The 15,692-nt window shown below is 38.8% G+C and overlaps 1 protein-coding gene across 2 annotated transcripts in view; it reads left to right on the forward strand.

Annotated features, from left to right (window-relative positions):
- Slain2 (SLAIN motif family member 2) overlaps nucleotides 1-15,421 on the forward strand; it is a 59,545-nt gene extending 44,124 nt beyond the window's left edge. The window contains exons 7-9 of one of the 2 annotated variants that reach the window (XM_008837703.3): nucleotides 4,203-4,280; nucleotides 10,916-11,234; nucleotides 12,862-15,421. In XM_008837703.3, the coding sequence (XP_008835925.1) occupies nucleotides 4,203-4,280; nucleotides 10,916-11,234; nucleotides 12,862-12,928 (464 nt within the window). In that variant the 3' untranslated portion in view covers nucleotides 12,929-15,421. The remainder of the gene's footprint in view (nucleotides 1-4,202; nucleotides 4,281-10,915; nucleotides 11,235-12,861) is intronic. The other variant, XM_008837704.3, reaches the window with a different exon arrangement.
- The last annotated feature ends 271 nt before the right edge of the window (nucleotides 15,422-15,692 follow it).

Raw genomic sequence — 15,692 nt, forward strand, 5'->3', positions numbered from 1 at the left:
TTATTTATGTTTTATATTATCAGGTTTAATAACTGGTTCACAAAGTTTCTCTACATTTTTTTATTGGCTCTCAGAATGAAATCGCTCTAGTACACCACTGTAGAAAGCATACTGTGCCCAGGGATCACTGGTACAGATAGGAGGATGGCCTTGTTTGTGAGTGTGTGCTGTATTTGTCCTGATATTGATTAAGAAAAGCACCAGGGAGCCTGCGGAGGTAAATGGAAGTAAGAAGTAAAAAATGGGGCCTTGAAGAATAGATCAGAATCAGACTGAATAGATCATTTCAGTGAGTGCTTACTGAGCACCTAGAGGCATTGGCTCAGAGCTGGATGTATGGTGGTGGACAAAACAATTGTTTTCTTCTTAGCGTTCACAGCTAAAAGAAGTTCATTCAATCAATCAATCCTTCGTTACTTTTTGTTTTCCTTTGTGACAGTGTTTGTTGTCAGCTTGGCAGAATCTAGAATTACCTGGGAGATGAACCACTTGGTGTTCCCCATAGGGGTTTATCTTAGAGTAATTGAGGTGGAAAGACGTGCTTACTGTGGATGGCACATTTCCTGGATGGGATTCTGGACTGTATATGTGGAGAGAGGGAGCTGAGCAGAGACATTCATTCATGGCTCTCTGCTTCCTGGTTGTGGATGCAATGTGAGCAGCTGCTTCAAGCTCCTGCTTCCTTGACCTCCCTGCCATGAGGGACTGTATCCTTCAACTGTGACCCAGAATAAACTCTTCCTTTAGTTTTTTTCTAAAAAATATTTTAGTTATTATTTTTATTTTATGTGTATGAGTGTATTGCCTGCATGTATGTAAGTGTATCTGTGTCCTGCAGTGCCTGTGGAGGTCTGAAGAGAGTGTCAAATCCCCTGGAACTGGGGTTATGGATGGTTGTTAGCCACCATGTGGGTGCTGGGAATAAAACCCAGATCCTCTGCAAGAGCTGTCAGTGCTTTTTTGTTTTAATTTTAATTTTATGTGTATGCGTAAATTGCCTGCTTGTAGGTAAGTGCACCCATGTCATGCAATGCCTGCGGAGGACAGAAGAGGCTGTCAGATCCCCTGGAACTGGAGTTACAGACAGTTGTTAGCCGCCATGTGGGTGCTGGGCTTCAAACTCGGTCTTCTGCAAGAACAACCAGTGTTCTTCACAGCTGAGCCATCTCTCCAACCGATTATTTATTATTTTTATTTTATGCGTATGAGTGTATTACCTGCTGTGGAGGTCAGAAGAGGGTGTCAGATCCCCTGGAACTGGAGTTACTGGCGGTTGTTTGTCACCATATGGGTGCTGGGAATCACACCTGGGGCCTCTGGAAGAACAGCCAGTGCTCTTAACCACTGAGCCATCTCTCCAGCCCCATAAAGTTTAGTTTCGTTCTTATTTAACTAACACAACTATGTGGTAGTTCATGAAAATCATATCATTCTGTCTTTATCAGACAAATCTGATTCTTTGAAATCCTGGTGGATGGTTTTCCTTTGTTTGTAGATGCCATTGTGTCATTACCATGAAACCTGGATAATAGAGTCCACTGGCTTAACCATGGCTGTGAATTCAGATAGGAACTTTGCAAGAGTTTATTACAAATGGCATTTGAGAGTCTGCCTTTATTAAAATATTCATGGCTCTCCTCATTTGCTTCCCTGTTGATAAAACATTGAGCAAAACCAACCTGGGGAGGAAAGAGTTTATTTGACTTACAGATTACAGTTCATCATCTTGGGAAACCAGGGCAGGAACTCAAGGTAGGAGCCAGTGAAGGACCGCTGCTTATCTGTCTTTCTTATACAGCCCAGGCCCACCTGGGCAGGGATGGTCCAAAGTAACCTGGACTGTCCTGCATCAATTGGCAATCAAGAAAATGCCCCACAAACATGGCCACAGGTCCAGCTGATGGAGGAAATTCCTCAATTGAGAGTCCCTCTTCTCAGGTGATTCTAGTTTGGGTCAAATTGACAAAAACAGGCACAATGGCTAGAGTCTGTGAGATGGCTCAGTGGGTGAAGGTGCTTGCTGATAAGCCTGCAACTGAATTCAGTCCCCAGGACCCATGTGATGAAAGGAGAGAATCAATTCTTCCAAGTTGTCCTCTGATCACATGCATGCCATGGCATGCATGCACACACATTCACAAATAAATATAATAAATAATTTTAAAGATAATGGCTTATGGGGCTGGAGAATGACTCAGTGGTTAAGAATGCTCACTGCTCTTTCAGGGGACCTGGATTTGGTTCCCAACACCCATTTAGTGACTCACAACTATCTATAACTTTCAGTTCCAGGGGATCTGACACCGTTTTCTGGCCTCATGAGTACCAGGCATGCACATGGTGTATATACCCACATGCACACATGCGATAAAACATTCATACACATGAAATAAAAATAAGAATTTTTAAAATGGCTTATAGTTTGCCAACATGTTTGTTTGGTTTCCTTTTGTGAGTCGTTTGCAACTAAGCCTATTACTTTTCTTCAAATATACTTGGCATTCCCAATCCCAGTGTTCTCTCCTATTGATTTTTCCTCAATCTGGATTGTTTTCTCCAGACACTACATGGCTCCCACCCACTCTGCTTTCAGACTTTGTGCAGATGTCATCTTTGAGAACCCTTTCATGGATTACCCTTGTATGATTGCAACTCCAGTCTCTTTCTTAGCCTTCTTTCCTACTTCTTTTTTCTGCCTATCAGCTATCACCATCTGAAAAGTTATTTTCAGTATCCCCCTTTCTTAAATATTAATTCCACAAGAGTAAGAATGTCTAGTTGTTTCCTGAAGCTGTTCTACCCAAACAGGGTACCACACACTCCACTATTTGAATAAATGAAAATAGGGATGGGATGAATGGGTGAAAGTCTGAATGACAGAGAACATGTGAACAAATATATAGATGAATCATATTTGATAACAGTATCCTACGGTAGTTCTCTGATCAGGTATAAGATAACATGAATTTTTCCCCCCAGTCTAGAGAAGTTTTTGCTAGTTTGCCAGACAAAAATTTGAGTTAAGTTGGTATCACACCTTATTTAGCTATAGTAAGGGTTAGAGTGCTACAAAATTACAAGTCAAGTGTATAAACTTTTTTGAAAGTTGGTTAGCTCAGTAAGGAGATAATAGTGTTTTAACTTTGATAGAGAAAATAAAATTTTCCTTTTTCATCTCATGATATATATCCCTTTATCTCTCCAATGATTTTATGTCTTACATAGACTTGTAGAGGTAGAACTTTGTTCTGCTGCTATTTGTTTTTATTTTTGGATGTAAAGCCTAGAAGTATAAAAGCCTGACTTTCTTATCAGTAGAATGGCATTTTAGAGCCACTTAGCTAGGTGATTTCCTGGTTGGAATGGACTGATCATTGAAATCCATTGGAGTCATGATCACTGTATATGGAGTAATAGGAACTACTTTCACTCTTCTTAGCTCTGCACCATCTTACATGCCATGTATGTAAGGCTTCAATGTAGTTATAGGCTGCCTTGTTGATCACATTAAAAAGCAAATGTCCTGACTCTTGACTTATCCACATCAACCACACCAGCCCACCCCTCCCCGCTACCCTATATATGTGTGTCTACAGATCCAGTATGTTGCTCCTCAAAGCCTGAGGTGCAAATTAGTTGGATTCTACATCATGATAATGTTGAACACATTACAGCCACAGGATTGTGGCTTTCAGAGAACTTGCCTGCTCCTGGGTTTTCTTCTCCTTTTTGAGTATGGGAATTACTGTTTCATATTAGGGTAATTCATCTACCAGTAACTGCTTTGTCAAAATGTGCTTTCTTGCATCAAACAAATACTGCATTTATTTTTTTCTAGTCTGTGTGCTTGTGCCCATCACTTTTATCTTGATATTTGTATTCTTCGCATCTGTAGCATGTTTGCTGGTGGCTTGTTTTCCCTTTGATGTTTCAGCCAATTGACATAGTTTTTTTTTTTCATCTACGAGAGATTAATCCTAAAAATATGCAGTACCACTAAGATTTCTGTCCCTTTTCTTTTCCAACTTAATGCACCAAGCATCACTTTAAAATTCCTCTGCTTCTAGGATTCTAACATTTTGCCTATGGTTTCTGTTCCTTGATAACTTTTAAAGTTTGTATGACAGTATTCAAGTTTACAGAAACGATAGCCTTTATCTTGTACTTCCAGGCAAATATTACAGTTCCTTATTTTTCAACAGCTTCCCAAAGGCTGAAAAATTTGCCTCGTACTTCCCTCAAAGCCAAACAGTTTCTTCAAACTTCATCTGCAAAAAGAGGTAACTACAGCCTCTTACTGAGTTTAAGATTTCAGCAAGTGGTATAGATAAATCTTACACTTTCTGGAATTCTCTAAGTCCATTATGCCTACAAGGCACATTTCAGGTTTTTGTTTTTTCCTTAATAAAATAAGGTGGATTATTTCTCTGTTGTGTGGATAATTCCAGAAGAAACCTATTTTCTTCAGAGGTATGTATTAGATTGTTCCTAAAGGATTAAATGATAATTTATCATTTATTCCAACTTAAGGTTATTGTTTTTAAACTTGTGAGAATTGAACAAAGAGGTACCTTAAAATGCATCAGGTGATACATATTCTATATATTAATGTTTTTCCTCAAACATTGGTAGGGTTACTTATTTGTGGAATGAAATAGGAATACTTTTGCATTAGAAACTGATTGAAGTTAAGACACAAGTTATTGTTGTCAACTGATGTGTTTGGAATATTTACTAAGAAGTAGTAACTTTTATAAAAGCTGAGTGCTGAAGAAATATATGAAAGTCGAGCACCACTGCTATACAATATCTGTTCCAAAAGATTAACTGGGTAGGTAGAGGGCAGAGAACTGAGAGAAAAATGGTGACATGGGAGAGGCCTACAGTACCAGGAATGAGCAGAAGACGCAGAGAGAATGGGACAGAACACATAGGCAGTGACAACTAATATCTCCCCTACCCAGATAAGAGCATCATGATGAAGAGAATTTTGATGTTTGATTTATTTATTTTATTTTATGTGTATGAGTGTATTGCCTGCATGTAGGTAAGTGCACCCATGTCATGCAGTGCCCACAGAGGTCAGAAGAAGCTGTCAGATCCCCTGGGACTGGAGTTATGGACAGTTGTTAGCTGCCATGTGGGTGGGTGCTGGGATTCAAACCTGGATCTTCTGCAAGAACAACCAGTGTTCTTAACCACTGAGCCATCTCTTCGGCCCCAATTTTTTTTTTAAAGATGTGTTTAGTATGGTTACAAAATACTATAATATATTTTAGCAGGTTTATTAAGTGTGTTAGCATTGATTTAGTGGCTTGATTGTAACGAATCAGTTTTCAATAATAGAATCTGAAGGAAGGAAAATATTCAAATAGAAACATGGAGTGTGTACTTGGGTACCAAATACCAGAAGCTCCTTTGGTTCAGAAACAATACACTGCAGAGCTTGTTCTTTGGAATGAGAAGGAAATAGTTTTAGGGGTTTTATAGAAAGGGATGCTTCTTATCCAGAAGTTTACCAAAAGGAAGCAAAGCATAATTATAATACATTCTCTGACTCTGTAGCAAACAGTATTCACTTCATCAAAATGTAAACACTGAACTCAGATTTAAGGAACAAATACCTTATGGCTATATTGGCAGAAGGCAGGACTCCAGGAAGTTGAGGTAAGGAACAGCAAGAAAATTAGATCTCATTTAATCTATGAGAAAGCCAGTAGATGAAATCTAAAAGTGATGGACCGGAGAGGCAGCTCAGTGGTTAAGAGCACTTGCTGGTCTTTCCAAGGACTCAAGTTCAGTCACCAGCACCTACAATCAGGCAGGTCACAACTACTTGTAACTCCAGCTCCAGGGTATCCAACACCCTCTTTTGCCTTCCATAAGCTCCCACACGTACATGGCATACATTCACATAGACGCACATGCACACACATTTTAAAGAAGAGAAATCTTTAAAAAAAAAACCAAAAAACCAAAACTAAAATTGATGACTCATACCAATGATGCATACATATTAATAGAAATAACAGATTAATTGAAGGAAAGGGGAGAACTAAATAGTTTTGGACCAAGAATCTCCTATGCCTACTGAAGTGCTGTTTATAACAGCTTAAGATTATTAATCACCTAACAGTGAATGGATTTTTCAAAATGTGGTATGTACCTAGAAACATACACAGGGGTATTATTCAGCCATTTAAAAGGATGAAATCCTGTGGTTCTAACAGTAGATGGATCTTGAAGGATACAAAGTCAAATGTAATGAGCCAGACAGAAACATTGTATCATCTCACTCATATATTCTCAAAACTTGGGACTCAGTAGAGTATAGGGGTAGTGGGTAGCAGAGAGGAAAAACAAAAGGAGGTGGGGTTGGGAGTTGTAAGTGAATACAAATTACAAGCAGATGGGAAAAAGAAGTTGTGTTGTGATGCATAGTAGGATGAAATGTACTGGGTATTTCAAAATACCCAGAAGGGTTTTTGAACACTCACTACAAACAATAAATGTTGGAGGTGATGGATATGCTAACGACCCTGATTTGATCATTGCACAGCAAATACATGAATAAAAACATCACTTTGCTTTATAAGCACATATACAATTTTTAAATTTTTACTATTTATTTATATGTCTTTTCGAGACAGGGTCTCCCTATAGCCCCCAGCTGGCCTGGAACTCACTGTGTAGACCAGGCTGGCCTTACAGAGATCCACCTGCCTCTGCCTCCTGAGTGCTGGGATTAAAGGCATGTACCACTATGCCCAGCTGATAATTTTTTTTAAAAGAAAAAAAATTCCTTGTGGAATTGTTTAGGAACAGTAAGTTTCTTTTCTGAGACTAGTAGATCTTTAAATTCCTCCATTCCTCTGCATGGGAAGGCAGGTGAAAAGAGAGGAATCAGTAATCTTGTTATGTTTGTATAGTGCTTTAATTTATTTTTGAATCAAGTAGACCTATATAATTTAAAATTTCTTTAAGAGCATAACTCGACCAAATTTTTAATACTTTAAGAGGTTACATTCTTCTTGTGAGTCTGAGCTATGGAACTGCCTAACTACCTACCCTCCAAGAGAATCCACTCATAGCTGTTATGAACTGGAATTTGTATATCTCTACTTGATCTAGTAACGGAAGTTTGTGTATACTCTGTTGGGTTTTGTTTTTTTTATTTTATCTTAGTAATCCAGGCTTTCATATATTGTGCTCTGTCATGACTTGAGAGTTGTCACTATACCCTTTCTCTATAAATATAGATACAGGTATAAGATATGATTTTAAATATTAGCTTAAGTTGCATGTGTAACTCAGGGTGGAGGCAGGAGGATGCCAGCTCAAAGCCACTTGGGCTGTATAATGAGTTTAAGGGCAGCCTGAACTACATGATCTCAGTGAGACTCTGTCTCAATAAACCAAGGGCTTGGGATGTAGCTGAGTGGTAGATCACATGCCCAGCATGCCCAAAGCTATGTGTTCAATCCCCAGCACCACACAATAAAATATAATTCTGATTAACAAGACTGAATTGGAGAATACGCCTAGAATCCAAGGCCCAAACCCCTATACCAAGAATAACCACTTTTCTATATGCTCTGACCATCCAGGTTATGCCTTTATTTCATTTGGGGCACCATTCATAGATTTGTGCAGATTGAAGTTAGCACCTAGTATCATTTTCTTCTAAAGAATTTCTTGGGGCTGGAGAGATGGCATAAAAATAATAAATTTATAAAAAAGAATGTAAAATTTGGGTTTCTTGTTTGTTTTTGAGACAGGATCTCCCTGCTGCCACAGGTAGCCTGGAACTCACTATGTAGATCTGGCTGGCCTGGATGTCACAGATTCACCTGCCTCTACTTCCCGAGTGCTAGGATTAAAGGCACATACCACTACACCTTTTTAAAAAAAATTTACGTATTATTAGTTTGTGTGCGTGCACATGGGCTCATGTACATGCAACAGCATGGATGTGAGGGTCAGAGGAAACTTTGGAGAGTCGGTTCTTTCCTTCCACCATAAGTTCCAGGGATCAAGCCCAGATTGTCATGCTTATGCAGCAAACACTTTTACTTGCTGAACCATTTCATCAGTCTTATATGTATGTTTTCATCAAATGTGGAATTTTTTGTTTTTTGAGAGAGGGTCTCCACCTGGCCAGTGTGTGTGTCCATGTCCGTGTGTCTGTGTGTAGCTTTGAGCCCTTGCGAAAGTTCTTTGAAAGTCCTTTCTGGCTAGTTTAGTTGTCACTGCCACTTCTTGGCCTAATTGTTCTGTGGCCTTGCTTATTGCTCTCCCACTTCTTTATATGTTTAGCAGTTAGTTATGGGGTAGAGGGCATTGGGGAATTTCACACTGTTTTGTGCTGGATTTTATTATCCTCTTAAATACTGTTGAACTTTGTTTTTGGCAAGCTATTATGTTTCTTTACAGATCAATTTAATCGTTTATAGCAGGGATAAATTAATGTTTTCTCAAAGGCCAGATAGTAAATATTTTAGGCTTGTAGACCATATGCTCTTTATTCCAATTTTCAACCTGCTAGTATAGCTCGAAAAAAGCCATAGATTAGATATAAATGAATGTTTGTGTTTTAATAAAACTTTATTTCCAAAACAGTTCACTTGCCCCCATAGGCAGTAGCTTGTGGATTCCTTTTGAAGTTTTTAAAAGCCTTATTAGAACAGATTTAAAGTCTCCTTTATTCTAGGACTAGGCTGTAGTCTCTCTCTACCCCCCTACCCCCTTGTTATAAGCTTGTTTCTTTTAGAGTAGCTCCTGGAGTTACTTTGCTGTATCTCCTTGATATTTGGCCAGGACTCTATTCTGTGTCAGCTTTGGCAACTGTTAATGTTGACAGTGCTTCAGGTCTCCTTTGCCCATTGACACAGAGCATCACTCTGTACATGCTCAGCCTGTAGTTCAGCTGAAGATTCAAGTTCTGAAAGTCTTCTGAGCAGTACTCACCTCTGAAGTACTATTCCTCCCAGTTCAGTTTTTTTTCTTCTCCACTCAGCAAGATAAGTCTGATCTGCTTGGATACACACTCTCATCTACAGTCTAGAAATTGTCTTTAGACACACACACAGCCAAGTAGGTGGATCATAGGGCTTCAGAACTATGATTTGCATATCAGACTCCAAGCATCCTTTTTGCAAAAATCACTACACACTCTGTTCAGTGTTTTAGAAATATTTCATGAGTCTGTCTAGCTTTATCAGTGTTTTCAGCAGTATACGATCCCTTCTCAGATTCCTGTTAAGTTCCTTTCTAGTTTCCTCCAGCTCTTGCTTTCATAGCTTTCAGTAAGTCATGGCAGATAGGGTGTGACAGTAGAGCAGCTCACATCTTGGCGGCCAGGAAGCTGAGGGGAAAAGTGCCTCTGCTAGCTAGCTTCCTCCTTTTTCCTTTTATTCCGTCTGTCCTCCTGGTCTGAGTTGGTGTTACCCACATTCAAGGAGATCTCCCTGCCTTACTTGATCTTCTCTGGAAACACCGTCACATATACCTCAAAGTGTGCCTTACAGATCCACTAGACACTTCTCAGTCCAGTCAAGTTGACAATCAGGATTAACCATCACATACCCTCTCCTACCACTACTGTGTTAGACCTGTCACTTCTGTCTTACATGTGGATTAGTGGAAGTGAGGACAATGAGTAGTCCACCCATAGCATCCTCAAACTAAGAGAGGTTGACTGAGAATAGTGTTATCTTTTTGCCTCTGATCTGCTGTTCCGTTTTCTCACTTTCTGCCTCCCTCCCCCCTCCATTCTCCTCTTTGTTTCTTAAAGCATGTTATGGTGTTTGTATTGTGTCTTGCTGTTCATAGTTGCCTGAGGAGATTCAAATCAGTGACCTTTCAGAGATGATGTATACAAACATGAATAAGCAAAGGATAAGTGCATGCTCAGGATCTGAGCTTTAACCTCAAAGAGACCTGTTGCAATACTATAATGCATTTTAGAATCTGGTTGTTTGGGGGTGTGTGTGGGGGTTCGTTTTGATTTTATCTTTTTCACGCATGTGTGCATACTTGCCTCACGAGGTTGCACATACGAAAGTATGAAGACAGCTTTCAGAAGTTGATTTTCCCCTTCTGCCAGAGGTTCGAGGGATTGAACTCAGGTTATCAGACTTATGTGGCAAAGCACCTTTACCACTGAAACATCTCACTGTCCCTAGAGCTGATTTTTTTAAATAATAATCATTAATTTCTGATTTTTACTTACACTGAAACTAAATATGGGACTAGAAAATGGGACTTTGTTACCAGACACCTACTTGATTTATATTTACGTGGATGTTTCCTTAGGTACAGAAATGTGCCGCAAATTCTAGAGAACAATCTGGTATCAACCTTTTCTTTCATCGCTAGAATGTTCTCATGTGGCCCTTAGTTGCTATGGTGAGGCAGAATCCTGTGGTACCTTTCTAATATGTTTATTTATTTATTGTGTGCATGTATGTGTGTATGATGGGAAGACTTGTATGCTACAGCATGTGTGTGGAGGTCAGAGAATAACTTAGTGGAGTTGGTTCTCTCCTTCTACCTCTATATAGGTTCCTGGTATTGAACTTAGGTCTCCAGGCTTGCAGAGCAAGCAACTTTAACCACTGAGCCATCTTGACAGCTCTGTGGTGCCCCCCCCCATAGTTTTGTGGATTCCAAGCTACCCTGGTTAATGTATTTTTAAAGGACAGTTGTAGCCTTTTGACTAAGGATTTGGTTATTGTAAACTTAACCATGGTCCTTTTTTCTTTTATCTTTCCAAAAATGTCCTTTATTCTTTGCATTTCTTAAGAGTGATGTTCAAGAATGTAGATATTCTAGTGCCCAGTCATCAAGTAAAACAGCAATTTCACTTATACTTGGTTCCCTCTGAAAACATTGATTTTTCTTTGCCACTCTGTAGTACCTTCTCCAGGCAAGTTCCGCTCCCCTGCAGCACCATCTCCTCTGGCTCTTCGGCAACCAGTGAAAGCATTTAGTAACCATGGCTCTGGTTCTCCTAGTAGCCAAGAAACTACACAGTTCACACAAACCACCTCCTCACCTGGGCCTCCTGTGGTTCAGAACACAGTCCCAGCAAACCCCCCTAGCAATATCAACAGCACTACTCTAACCAGACCTGCGGGGACAACCACAATGAGGAGTGGCCTGCCCCGGCCGAGCGCCCCTTCTGCAGGGGGTATACCAGTGCCTCGCAGCAAGCTTGCACAGCCTGTTCGCAGGTAAGTGGCAGACATCCTGCTTGGCATGCTTGAACTTTTCAAAGTGGGCAGATTGGAATCAGCTTTGTCTCTGCATTCAGTGGTGAGCATGGGGAGTTGTAGAGGGTACCACTGCAGCCTTAGTGCAATTGAAGTGAAACATTACCTCATTTTGGGGAAGTCCTCATTTGGGACATTATACCAGTTGGTTCATACTAGATTTGTCCAAATGCCTAACATGATTAAGCATCTCGGAGTCCTAGAGAAATTGATTAAAGCCACTTGATTTAGCTATGGTAGATGTTCATTTTAAGTATAACGACAGTCAATGAAGTAAAGCACAAGAGAATCAAGAGTGATATTTCAGATAAAATTTAAGGTATGAACTGGATGTGGTGGCAGGTGCCCTTTATCCCAGCAGTTGGGAGGCAGAGACAGACAGAGTCTCTGTGAGTTTGAGGCCAGCCTGATCTGCATACCAAGTTCCAGGGCTATGTAGTGAGGCACTGTCTCAAAAATGAAAAGAATAAAAAGAAAAACTTTTAGCTACAATACTTGAGTAGATGGTTTTCAGACTTGATATAGTTCAGAATTGTCTGTTGCATTTTTATATACGTAGAGATAAGAACTCTACCCCCAGAGATTCTAACTTAGTTGATCTGAATGCAGCCCCAAATCTGTGTTTTGTTGTTTACTTTAAAATGATTCCAACCCCATTGAAGTTGTGGACTATACTTCTATAATCTTTATTTTTCGAGAATGGGATTACCACCATCAATAAATTTGGACATCAACTGTAATTAAACATTTAAGTATTTTCTTGAAAAAAAAAAAAAAGTTCCAATCCTGTATTTAAACTGAGTACCTGTACTTCCTTCATCTTAATATAAACATTTCCAATTTCAGCAGTAGAATGTAGTGGCCTTTTGTTTCACACTGTGCTAAACAACTTAGGTTCACCTTGGCTAATGTTTACAGTAATCTATTATAGTAAGTACTCCTATTTATTTAAAGGAATATATTGAAATTTAATGAGATTTAAGTAATTTGCCAGAGCACATACTAGTTAGACCTTCAGTTACAAGTATGTCTGACTTCAGAACCCTTTTAACCACTCCCTTCACCCTGCCTGCCACTAGTGATGGCACTAAGCTTCAGTTGTCACATTCATCATTCTCCTCATAGAACAGTAGATCAGTTGTCCATGTGTTTGAAAAAAGTGAAACTCCCCCTGCCCCCTTTTTTTGTTTTTTGGTCTTTTTGAGACAGGGTCTCCTGGTAGCCCCAGTTGACTTGGAATTCGCTATGTAGACCTGGTTGGCCTCGAACTCACAGAGATCCACCTGCCTCTGCCTCCTGAGTGCTAGGACTAAAGGCGTGCGCCACCACGCCTGGCTCTTTCCCCTTATTTTAATCTGATAACCATGTCAACACAGGATTAGAGGAATCATCTGGAGTAAAGTAAAACTGGAAAATTGTAAAATGCTGAGTAAAGGAAGGTTGCTGTAATAGTTGTTTAGAGCTGCAGTCTTAGCTCCCTGAAACAACCTTTATGGGGCACTGTGTCACCTGAAAAATAATAAATGTAACAAATGTGGTAATGTTTTGTAAATACATTAAGAATCATTATAAAAATGCTTTATTTCAGATCTTTACCAGCTCCTAAAACCTATGGTAGTATGAAAGATGACAGTTGGAAAGATGGCTGTTACTGACCAGCAGAGACAAGAACGCAGAGGTCCACAGCTTCATGGATACCCCTTCACCAGGCTGGAAAATGACTTTTATATGCAGACTCTTCAGATAAAGACTCTTGGGATTTATAAAATCCCAGCCCACTCTGTCTTAAATAGCACAAACCGACAGAGATGATCAAGCAGCACTTTAATAACATTTAATATCAGATGTGTTTGGTAATCATACAATCACTTTCCATGGAGTCACTTTTAGTTTTGTTCAGTAGAAACACGGTTCTTTTTTTTTATTTAAATATTTCACAGAGGCCAATATCTGGACAAATACCTAGTGGATGCCAAAGAAAATGCCCATTTATAGACAGGAGAGTACCTTTGTACCCAAGAAGGTGATGAATTCAGGCTGTCCAAACGACGTTCAACCTGCTTTAATGTACAAATAGTATCAATAAATATTTGTGTTAATGAGAACTAATATTCTGACTAATTAAAGTGTTTGACTGGTACTCTAGGATATTGTAGATTATTAAGCTTAGGAGGGAGAAAGGAGAAAAACTAGGTGAAAAATTAAAACATGCTACCTATATTTAGGAGAGTTTTATAAATTATTTTTTCAGGTTCATTGGAAAAAGTATCACTTATTCAGTCTTAAATTTGGGACATAGCTCACTTCACACATAGCCATCCCCAGATAGTGTTACAGCGTGCATCCATCATGTTGCATTGACATATCAGACTTCTATGTGTTTGTTTTGATTGCCAAAAGGGCTTACTATCAGTTGTACAATCTTTCTAAACTTTATAGTTCCTGGCTCAGGAAAGATGGCCTTTGTTATTGAAGCCAACTTCTTCACATGCTGTTATCTGTCACAGAACTAAAAGATCTTGTTTCTATTACCAGGTTTCTATGATGGGGGAAAAAGCAAGTTGTATGTGTCTTTACTCTTGATAAAACAACACCTCAGTGCTTACAACCTGGAATAAAACCATACTACGAGAGAGGGGGTGGAAATCTATGCATTTAACTATAAAACCTCTGGTGATGACAGTTGTATTGTTGCTATTAAGTGGCATAACGGTCTATTATGTGGTAGGAAAAACTAGCTTGGTAAGTCCTACTTAAGTCGATCCACTTCAAACTGAGTAACTGTATAAAATATCTTTTTTTAAAAATACTGTCCCTTTTGACTTAGATCTGCCTTACATCAATTTTTACATTGTTTGGTAACAAACCGTCTGACTAATTTGCTAAATACTTGCCCTCTAAAGGCTCATGTGTATATATAGTCTTTCAATCACCTGTTTCAGTTTTACCAGATTATTACCAAACTGAAGCTTCCTTCTGTAGCAGACTTCTCATTTTTTATGATGAGGTCTGTTTCTTAAATGCTTAATTTGAACAATTCTAAAATATTGGCAGTTGGGTCACATAAAAGGTTTTAGAGATTTAAACAAATCTCCTGCTAATGGAGGACATTCTGTAAGTCGACTGGAGCAGTGGAGGAAGAGAAGGCTTCCTGTTCAAGGCAGCACTGAGTTGATAGGTCAAGAAAACGGTAATACTTAGAACCAGGCCCCCATTCTGCAAATGACTGACACCAGGCAGTCCTTACTGACTGGACCCACAGGGAGACAGACATTCAGCTAATGCAAGCAGCTGCACGTGCAGCTGCCAGTGCTGCAGACTTAGTGTAGCATGGAAGGGAGAAATTGTGTCCTTGCATTTGAAGGTGATGAGGTGGAAAGGATGGTATCATAATTCTACATAATGAACTAAAAACTGTTGCTTTTCAGAGGAAGATAAAGACAACATCTGCTTTGGTAAAGGAGTATCTCATGTAAATCTAAGTAAGTAACAAAGAACCAGCCACTGTCTCTTTGTAAAACCACGTGTACACAAAGCAAAGAGGTCTCTGTTCAGTGTAACATTTCAAAAATAAATGCTGCAATCTAATAATTAAGAATCTTAATGAACCATCTATTACATGTTTTAAGTTAGATAATCGTTTCAAAAGGAATATTCAGGTTATTAAACTTTGTTTAAAATGGCTGCACCAGAAAAAAAAAATTTTTTTTTTAACTGTTTTATCACTTTGAGTGTACTTTGGGTCTGAGTTAAGTGATTTCATTTTATGTACTGTTGCACTACCACAGACTCTAGGCTTGTAGTTTCCTAAAGAGAAAAATTGCCTTTTTACTAGAAAGCCTTTGTGTATTGCCAGTTTTTCTGTTTGGGAAAATCTAAGGATGTACTGTGGTTAGTCATACAGGAGAAATGGGGTTTGATAAACTAGTGCCTATGATTTTAACTTATGTTTGATATATAGTAGTAAGGGTTTATGAATGTTGATTATTTTGTGCCAACAACCCAGAATTGTCACTTATATGTAAGCAGAAAGCTGTGATCTCTGCTTCCAAAGTTATTTAATTTTCCCGGTGTTTGGATGTTATTTTTTGTAAGTGTGTTAATAAAAAGTGTAAAGAATTGGAAAAATATAAATATTCTTAACTCAAGCATTTGCTGGATCATTTTTCTACAAAACTTGTTTGTATAATATAAAACACTCTGTGAAGAGTTGACTTTTTCAGTTTTCATACCCTGGAAATTACATTTTGTAAAACTGGGGACCATTCATAATTGTCAGATACTTTTTAAAATTCTCAGTACATCACTTTTATAAAAAGTTTTTTTGAAAACAAAGCAAATTAAATATATACATATATATATATATATATGTATGTCCCCAGGTGTTTGTATAACTCTAGGATGGTCTAGCCTATGTAT

Source organism: Nannospalax galili, unplaced genomic scaffold (assembly GCF_000622305.1).
Source record: "Nannospalax galili isolate Female #2095 unplaced genomic scaffold, S.galili_v1.0 scaffold318, whole genome shotgun sequence".
Classification (NCBI taxonomy): Eukaryota; Metazoa; Chordata; class Mammalia; order Rodentia; family Spalacidae; genus Nannospalax; species Nannospalax galili.